Source organism: Aphis gossypii, chromosome 3, assembly GCF_020184175.1.
Source record: "Aphis gossypii isolate Hap1 chromosome 3, ASM2018417v2, whole genome shotgun sequence".
Classification (NCBI taxonomy): Eukaryota; Metazoa; Arthropoda; class Insecta; order Hemiptera; family Aphididae; genus Aphis; species Aphis gossypii.
This window is the reverse complement of record NC_065532.1, coordinates 11,713,644-11,724,302: the sequence shown is the minus strand read 5'-3', so window position 1 is coordinate 11,724,302 and position 10,659 is coordinate 11,713,644. Positions and strand designations below refer to the sequence as shown.

The 10,659-nt window shown below is 29.0% G+C and overlaps 1 protein-coding gene across 1 annotated transcript; it reads right to left on the bottom strand.

The window, feature by feature from the left end:
- Positions 1–1,706: 1,706 nt before the first annotated feature.
- On the bottom strand, positions 1,707–8,206 carry LOC126551399 (uncharacterized). The gene is made up of 6 exons (XM_050204565.1): positions 8,153–8,206; positions 4,662–4,943; positions 4,391–4,465; positions 3,720–3,979; positions 2,969–3,131; positions 1,707–2,049 (listed from the first exon to the last, which is right to left on the bottom strand). Exons 2-6 carry the CDS (start codon positions 4,915–4,917, stop codon positions 1,943–1,945), a joined length of 861 nt encoding a protein of 286 aa, XP_050060522.1. The 5' UTR covers positions 4,918–4,943; positions 8,153–8,206; the 3' UTR covers positions 1,707–1,942.
- Positions 8,207–10,659: the final 2,453 nt, after the last annotated feature.

Below are 10,659 nucleotides of genomic sequence, written 5' to 3'. Positions count from 1 at the left end.
CAAGATTCGCGACCACTATATCATTGCATTGTAGCAGACGATAACCACAATTATTAGATTTATAAAATACGCACTAAAGGCATTATAACAGACGGTGACTTCCCATACAGCAAAATAATATTTTTAATATACTTTCAAAACGTATTTCAAGAAACGAAAATGTTTTTAATTAGTTTTCATTACATTGTAAGGACATCTAACTCCATAGTTACAATAATTTAACATTTAAAAATAATTTAAAGATTTTTTTTTGTGTTGTGTGCTCCTTTAAGGTTATAACTTATAATTATTAAGTATTTAATTTACAGTTGTCCATGTATCGTTGTTTCGTTATCTTCTGTACATTTTTTTTACCTAACGATTTAAACTTATTAGTTAATAGTTGTGCTCTCCTATTCCATCCAAGTATCAAATGGCAAAATGTTGATCCAAATTCCAAACATATTTTGTTGTAATTAGTGCACATTTTGGGTAATTTACAACTTGCATTCATGCCATAATTAGTACACATGCTGTGTCTAATACTATATTATATTAGTAAAGACCGTTTTGTTGGTAATTTTTCCTCGAGTTAAGTATTTTGGAATTTAGTCTAAGTAGTGTTTTTTTTTTGGAGTACCTACCTATTTTTTTCATCAACTATTCAAGATTTCGCCAATTTAGGGTAAGTAAAATTTATTCTTAACTCTATATCAATATTATATGTAGGTATATGTGTGTATGCCATTATGCATTAAGTATGAAGACCGTTCAGATGACTGTAAACTTAAAACTACCTATAGGTACATAGATTTGAGATCTAATTAGGAACATTAGGAATTACAAACAAAAATATAAAAATACTGTTAGTATATTATGCAAAGTACAATCGGAATACCAATTTAACATGTAGTTAGAGTTTGTTGCATGCATATTAGACCGTTAGTCAAATCTTGGTTTATTTGATTGGTATAATACAATATATATTTTAAATACTATAATGATTTATTCTATTCATAATTTTAGATCTTATTAATAAAAAAATAGTGGGTAGGTATTTAAGATCATAGTTATAAAACCTAATGAAAAAAAGTTTTACTTACGTGATTAGTCATATTGTTTTGACCAATATGACCATAACATCCCAGATAACAAATGTATATTCTTAGAATATTAATATAACATTTTGATAGCAATATCAATATTTTGAATTAAGTTCAACTATATTATTTGAACATTGTTAAAATGTTCTCACTTCATTAATGGTCCGCTTTTTTTATATTTTGAGAATGTTATGAATATAACATTTTTGAAATATTATAATTAAAATGTTTTAAGAAAACAGAAAATTAAATGTTTTTGAAATGTTATACTTATTTTTTTTTTGAGAATATTGTGAATTAAACATTTTAAAAATAGTTCACCTAAAATATGTTTTTACTTTTTAAGTTATATTTTATTATTTACTTCACATTAGACATGTACCTTATACTATATTATGGTTATGTTTTACCTCATTATAAATAGATATTGATATAATTATAAATGTATTAATAGTATTTAATTAAACTATAATATGGTACCTAATGGTATATTGCTATCACATATTATTTATATATATTGTATAGGTATGAATGTATTATAATTTATAATATACCTATTCCTATCTAAACTAAAAATACTTGTCTAATCCAGAATAGGTAAACTGAATAAATAATACATTTGAATTTTGAATAGGCACTGTGCAATTTATTAACATGCATACAAAATTATATTATATAATATTAACATTAAATAAATATTAATTAGGTACAAATATATAAATAATATGATTATTAGGATATTATACTAATAATTATATGTTATAACTTCACTATTGAAAAAAAAATATAATAATAAGACAAATGTATGGATATTATGTCTTTATGTAGGTATAGTATAACATATTAATAAAATTTATGTATTAGGAAGACTGGAGACGAAACTTGGCATGCGATAACCAAGTAGCCAACGGCACATCAATTTCTTTATCCAATTTATTTTGGAATTTAGGATTAAGTCGTATGGTGTCTGAAACATAGTATTATAATTATTTATTAGTATTAAGAAACATACCTAGCCATAAAGTAGTTCAAAGAGAAGACTATTGGTATAGTTTATAAATAAATTAATGAATTTGATATAGAGAAGTGGAGGACATTCTACAATCTACAGCATGTATATAATATTATGGTAATATATGGTACCTAGAAAATCCTTAGGTTAACTGAATAATAATAATAATCATTTTTTTGATTAGAAATTTTGACATATTGTATTATTGTACAATATATACATGGACAAAATGTATAAATAGGTGTACTTTCTTACAATTAAAATTATTAATAGAACAGGCTTTAAGCTATAATATATTATAATCATAAATGATAAATCATAATAATATCATCTTCAAATTATTAAAAATACTCGTATCGGCGCCCCGGGCTCGGATATTCCGTAGAAGGGGAAATTGGAAGGCTACACTGTCATCTATGCTTTTAGTGATAAGTCTCAGTTGTGATAATACACTGAATTCTATTTATATTACACTAATATAATAATATTCTATGATAATATAATAGAAGTCTATTATTCTATATTGTGATAATATTATAATTTTATAATATTGTTAGTTGTTAGTTGTTACAGCTAGTTGAGTGCTGGCCACTATAGGTCACAATATTATAATACCTGCCTAGTTTAATTCAATACTTTAGTTAATTAATAATTTGTTTTTCGAATATTGTCATACAGTTTTCTGTAGTTCTGTAATTAATAATTATCAGTAAATCATAATGCAGTTACCACTTTTAAATAAGTTAAATGTTTTAAATTTCTAAATTATTATGATTACTATACTGATGACTCATCAGTGATGAGTATATTTCATTTTTGTGAGAATTAAACACTAATTGTATAAATTAATTGATTATATTATATTTCTATTTACCAATTAATAAACGATAAGTGGATAGTTGAGAAAAGTTCTTTTTTTTCTTGAAACCTAATAGTGAATAATTGCAAAGCACTTCATCTACAATCATTTTGGACATCAAACGCCTTGTGCTATCACCAATATCTTTGATGCCAATCAGCACCGAGAGTTTTGATGTCTGTGAAACAAATCAATGCATTTAAATATATTTATTCTTACCACATAGTAAAAGCCTAGGTAATTATTTTATAATTTTAATATTATCTAAAATCACTATAGTCTCTAGAAATTAATTACATTACCTACATATTTTATTTATGAAACTAAATGAAATGATTTAATTTTAATTAATAAATTTATTTTATTAATTTAATTTATCCCTGTAATAGTCCTATAAAGTACTTAGTAAACTTCAGTAATTTATTTTATAGAATATAACAGAATCATAGAATTACACTTTAAGTACCTTTTAAGTTTTTTTTTTATATATATAAATTGGTAGGTAAATTCTAGTAGAATTATTATTAGCCACTATATTTATATCATTATTAAACTATATTACATATGTATTAATAATGAACACTATTTTTTTTTTGTTCTAGTAACTAAAGTAGGTAACTAGTCATAAAACTAATATGATCTAAATTTTTATTGTAGTGCTTTTTTAAATTTAAATAGAACCTAAGGAGTCATTATAGTATTATATTATACTCACTTTTATTAAATAGGTAGTAAATATAGGTATTAAAAATATATGTAAAATTACCGCAGTATTTCGAAATATCTTATCGCTTTTGATTCTTTCTTCAAATATTTCTAGTTCTTCTTCTGTTTTTATTGGGAATATATCATCAATTGTTATTGAAGAATTTTGGTTAAAAATTTGGGAAGCAATGGTTTGTCCGGTACTTTTTAAAAAAGTGTCAAATGCGTTTATGGTAGCTTGTTGAATGTTTAATGTTGAGCTTAAATTAGATATTTCATACTTAATTTTACTTAATAAAGTCAGGACAAGGTTTTGAAAATCTAAAATAAAACATGAAATATGAATAAATACCTATATTATTATAAATAATGATTAAAAGCAAACAATAAAAAAAAATAATACATTTTAGAGTATTTAGGTTTACAAAAATAATCACGATAAATTGTTCTTTTTCAGTAATAGTAATTTAACATGGACATTATTAAAATTAATACTAAAAACTAAAAATATTATATTGAAAAAAGATTACTTTTTCAAGTCTGTAGTTATTAGATCTATTCAAATCCTTAAACTACAATTTTTTCATGCATATTTTGATTTCTATTTTATTAATATTAATATATATTATATACTTAATGTATGATTGTTGGTATACTTAATGACTACATAATATACTTCTAAAATTAGTCACAAAATATATTATATTAAATATTTATCCAAGAGTTACATACCGCCATTTTTTATTTCATTGTTTTCGGTAGAAGAATTATTATTAACATTGTTTTTAATTTGTTGAGCATGTATACCTAAAAATTAATTTAAAGTTCAATATTTGTTGCTAATAAGATACCTGGATATAATTAAAATTATCTATATAATGGTTTTAAAATAAATAGATACTTTAACCGGATTATCACAGGAGATATCTATCTTTTTTGAAAAATAATAACAGATGTATTATACATACACCTATGATATTAGTATATGTATTATATTATATACCTTCTGATAAATTTGATGGTTGTGAGAAACATAATTTTTTTTTAACATTATTTGTCTTTAATGTCTTTAACACTGGGGTATCTGGAGTTAGTTTGTTTGGCTGTGACATAAATATTGTTGACTTGTCTTGTTTTGGAGATGGAGAAGTCATCAAATGATTAATAGGAGAATCATGATCATCCTCAACCAAAAACTTCCCAACAGGAGAATTGAAAATATTTGGACTTGAGGGAACGTTATTATAATTTCTGATCATTGGACTCCTGTTTGGACTTGGATAATCTAAATTAAGTAATGGAAGTAATTTATAACAGCAAATTATATATATAAAAAAATGAAAGTAAATATGTTAATATTAATATTTTTAATATGAAACTGTAGAATAGCAGGGTTAATTATATCAATAGTATGAATAGTGATTTAAATAATTTAGGTAATCTATTTTACCGTTTTAAACCCCAGGTAAATGATATTCAGCATCTTTATCAGTCATACATATCTATAAAATTTTCATCTTCTTCAATAAATTCATCATTTTTTCTTTTCTCTAATATTTTCATGATATCAAAATTGGCTTATTATTTTGAACATTTATATAGATAGTACTTACAGAATAGAGTATAATACATTTTTTTTTTTAAATATTTTTTGCCTATAAATAAATAATAAGTAGGTAAATAACTGTGACTATTTAAATGGCTGATTATTCGCAAAAAAGATCAAATTGATGCGTACGGTAAATGTATAGTATGAGGTTAAAGTTAAATTTGAAGAAAATTATCATCATAAACCATTTAAACGAATTAATAAAGTAATATTTGTCCATTTTCATAAGTATATTTTATCAATAAAAATTAAGCTTAGTGATAAATTGTTTAAAGAAAAAAATATCATAAACAAAATTTAAATATACGATGAACTTGTATATAAAAAAAGCAAGCTACACAAATGTAATCGATATAGAAATATTTCAACTTTAAGAGTTGTATAGCGCTTCATCAAACTTTCTTGCATGGTCTGCGTTCATTACGAATTACGACGACTGACGACTTACACGACAATCATAAATTGAATGTAATTATTTAAACAGACAATATTACCAGAAATGAAAAATTATTTACGCTTGCATAATAAAAACTTATTATATTTTAGTAATTTGTGTATTCCGCGTTTCGTAAGTAAAAAATGATAATGTGCTTATTTCTCATGATTTCGATTAGCTGCACCAACAGCGCTGCAGTGTAATAAATAATTATAAAAAGCTAATATTTCTATACAAAATAATAAACTGTCTTAAAAATAAATGATCGAGATGAAAAAGGTATAGTAGATTGTCAACGCGGCGTCGGTGCGCTATTAATCAAATAACGGATTAAGAAAAATACTACGTTATGAATTTTGTAGCCGAATTCGCGATTGTACATCATTTATTCGATAAAATCAACGCATTTTTATCGTAAAAAACACCAAATCAGAAACTTGTTTAAGACAGCGATGATATATATCGGTACGGGAATGTATAATCATAATGTAAAATAATATGACTATATGAGTATAGGTAAGTGTACACTCTACAGATGGAAATCGCTTTATGTACACATCATATATTTGAAGACTATCGGGGCAAAATTTAAAGAGATAACAGGGTATCATGTAGTTAAATCTTGAGATGCATTTTTTTTAGAAACCACAAATTTCAACTGCTCCAGGATGATAGCGGGGCATGTGCACTATAGGATGGAAATCGTCACCCTATAGCTTATCTTTGTCTATTGAGTTTTTCATGTTTTCGTCATTTTTTCTGTGAGTGATTTTTAATTTTTTATATAAGTTAATAGTTATAAGTCAATTTAAACTACAAAACAGTATAATATGATAAAGTATTTAAGTATACTTAATAAAAGCATACTTACCACCATTATACGAGGTAATTTACACTAAGATGTTAATATATAATAAAGAATAATAATACCAATAGGTACATATTACATGGGACATGGGTAATATTTTATAAAAAATTTCCTTCGCTCCCGATTAATAATGTACCTATTATAATTTTTAACTTAAGTGTTGATTGCAAATTAATGAAAAAAATGAAATTTTATTTTTTTATTTACATCGTAATTGAAATAATCAAAAATGTATCTCTCCCCCTACTTTTTCTTTAAGAAAAAGCTGTAGAGCTCACTCCACTGCGGCGTGGTGATATTATATTTCATAGTTGTTAACTGTTATTATAAATTTTCTAAAAAAACATACATTATTACAATGCGTTTGTCGCTCATTCCCAGAAAATCTAAAATAATAAGACGACGAAACGGCTGTATAATACAATACCGACAAGAAACGTTGATGATTCTTAAACATTATTCTTTCGCATTCAAAAAAATAACTATTCATATACACAATATAATAACATATTTTTGATTTTAAAGCTCATCGAATATTTTATATTGTCACATTGTGGTATTTTAACACGGGCGAAGTTTTACATTAATGCAAAATAAATTTTATAAAATCAGCGTGAATAGTTACAACGTGTTACGCATGAAAATATGTCCAAGGACTTCGCGAAAAACTCACGCATGGGACGCCAAAATCATGATATACATATTATTATATTAATGAGTAATAATATAACATACGATGACATTTACCCGATCCACAGCACAGGTGACGGCTTACTATGTATGTCCTTTAGTGATGCTTAAAATAAAGTTACAACGCTCAAATGCTGTCGGCGGTATAAATAAGTGGAAAAAGACCGTAAGACCGTGTACGCCGGTCGCCGCGCGTGTTCCTCGACAACGTATCTGTCGAGCGACTTTAATACAGTCGCGTGACACTCGCGCGTAATCCCGCGATGCGGCGTTCGAGGAAAACAGAATAAAACGATTCGGTGACGCGATCGGAATTATTACAAATCAGTGATCAAGAAATATATTATAACAACACGACGACAATAAGTTCAAAACATCAATCGCGAAACCATATAAAAAAAAAAACGACTGCCGACAAAACCGATTGACGAACTTCCGAGCGTCCGCGAGCGCACCGCACTGCAGCAGTATATACACGCACCACGCGCGCGCGTTACTGACGCGTCGCATTCGACGCGACGTGCTGCTGCTGCTGCTGCTGCTTCTGCGGGGGAGGCATCGCGCCCGCAAAATGGAGGGGCCGCGCGAACGGGTAAAGGTCAATATTGTTGTGATCGCGTCGCGCGAGCCGCGTGCAGACACGTGGGATGCAAAAGCGCACGCGCGCCACTGCACCGAGTATAGTTTCCAGACCGCCGCGTCACGGCCGCAGTCGACGGTAATAATATTTAATTATTATTTCGGCGAGAGGCGCACGTGCGATCCGCAGCCGCAACCTGTGCGCCATATACAATTATCAATACCTTAAAATATTATAAATTACGATAAATATTACGATTTTACGATCAGTCGTGATCTGAGATCGTAACTTATTGTAATATAATATATTACCTGTCGTCGTGAGAGCTCGACACGACACGCGCGACAACCGGACGAACACTGACTGAGACTAGGCGACAACCGATCATTCGCTTGCGGTTCACGGCTGCAGTCGTCAGCGTCATTCGTCGTCGTGCTGTCGGGGCCGCCGTAGGGTATGTACGATGCGTTTTATGCGGACGGGAAACCATTATTTTGGTGATGACCGTCATATACCGCGTTCCGTTTAAAACCAAATTGTCTCTTTTTTGAGCATCGTATAATACACGTAGTCCCGATCAACTTCGAACGAGACTTTTTTTTTGCAGCGATTCAAGTATAGATAGCCCCGTGGTCTTCGTGTTATTATGTATATAACTACCTATATTAGATAAATACTATTTATTGAAACATCATCGATCACACATTGTTAATTACAGAGACGTATTCAGAAATTTGCGGATTTGTCGGAGAGGCTAGTCTACAGTGACCACTATCGTAATATCAGCCTTGCTGTGTGCCTTATCATTATCATTTCTGGTTATCCATATAAATTAATCACAAATATAATAGTTTTTGTGTACCTTATGATTAATGAACGTCGAGTGCCGGTGAATAGTTGTCAGCTGCAATCAAATCATACGACGTGTCTTATTAGGCGTATGCGCACGGTACAATGTTTGGGGTTGGATTGTTTATGACTTTTTCCTTATTTTTTCTTTCTGTTATGCACTTAACAGACAAAGTTATAAATTTATTTTGTTGAATAGGGTTGGCGCATTCAATATTTTTTTTTATATATTTTTGTATATTTTGAGTCGTTAACATATATTATATTATGTTATCTATATTATAGATATATAAATACGTATTATGGAAAGATTGTGAATAACCGTAAATTTCGATGGAAAAAAATTTAATAAAAAAACTAAGAAATTAATAAGAGTTAATATTATGTACTCGTTACTCATGCACATGTAGAATGAAGTTTTTCGTCTTAAAATAATTTGTTAACTAACAGCGAATTTCTTGTTCAAACCCCCCAAAAAATTAACAACATTCGATTAAATTTATAGAGTATGTAAAATATTTAAGTATTGTTTTAATCTACTGTTAACTTTATATTTTTTTTTTAGGATTAAATCTAAATTGAAACAACGAATGCAGGCGCCAGTTATCAAAATAATATACAATATTTTTATATTTTTAGTAAATTTTATAATATCATAATTGGTTGTTTTAAGATCATAATACTGTACTTTAGTGATATTTTGAGCACCCTCTCTAAAAGAACTTTACATATTGTACTATATATTAAACACATATACCTAGGCACCTAGCAGGCAAACATTATCTTAAAAATATCATTAAATTAAAAATTACCTATACAATTTTTGGAGGTTTTTTTTAAAGTTGAACCCAGCCATAAATTCCATTTTGTTTTTTTTTTAAACATGGTCACCCTTGGCTATATTGAAATAGTAATACGCGCACAAAACTCCCTTCGTCATTCGTTGCAGTCATACGTGTGCTGTGCATCACGTCCCGCTGCGGCGGTGTTCCGCAACAGCACTTGTATGCGACGTGAGCGCGCTACGTTTCTCATCTGTTCATTCTGTTTCCCAGTGGGGGTGGGTGACTCTCGGCGTGTAATCCCCGACGGGAATGATATCGCGTATAATAGTACGTATTATTACGATTATTTTTATTATTATTTATTTATTTACGACGACGCTGTGGACGTAAAAATAAAAACGACTTTGCCACGCGAGGGAGAGGCATTGAGAGAGATCGGTGGACGCGAGACTCGTACGCAGTAATATACATGATATATATTATGCCATTGCCCATTACTCGCACCCTTCTCGTCTAAAACTGCACATAAAATAATAATAATACCTACATGATTTACCGAATCGGTTGGCCTCAGCTGAATCGCGCTCGTACAGCGCGCGCGATGACGAATGTTCACGATCGCTGGACCGGGACGGCGAGACTCAGAAAATGTCTATACCAATCGTTAATATTAGGTACATACAGCTTATTAATTTAACGGTGGACCTATATAGTTAGGGAATAGCCATCGCTACATGACAGGCGTGTCAGGTGAAATGTGTAGACAGAAAAAAAATCAGAGAGAAAACAAATGTGCAAAAACATCTCTTTTTTGTTCTTTTTTTATTATAACACGCATACGTGCATATTATAATAGTTTTGAGGTGTTTCGGCATCATCACGTTTTTTCGTTTTGTTCATTAAAAACGAATAATTACTTAATTATAATATCAAACAAACACTTTCGATTTTTTTAGTTTATATACTCATGCATAGTTTTATTTTTTTACTCGTTAACTTCAAATTTATAGGTCACTATATTTACGAAACAATAGATACTATATACAGTATTATACTCATCCATTCTACAAAAGAAGAGACAACCCGGCCCTGTTTTTGTAAGTTCAGTGGGACGTCGATTATCAACACTAATTGGAATTTGGAACCGATGAAAGCGTGGATAATCAAACTATGATAATGTACAA

Bases quoted from the DNA above. Each gene is read 5' to 3' on its own strand.
- LOC126551399 (XM_050204565.1), bottom strand. From the start codon at position 4,917: ATGATCAGAAATTATAATAACGTTCCCTCAAGTCCAAATATTTTCAAT. The intron at 3,980-4,390 runs GTATGTAACTCT...GTTTTATTTTAG, and splicing joins CAATGAAATAAAAAATGGCG to ATTTTCAAAACCTTGTCCTG. The intron at 3,132-3,719 runs GTAATTTTACAT...TTTGTTTCACAG, and splicing joins AGATATTTCGAAATACTGCG to ACATCAAAACTCTCGGTGCT.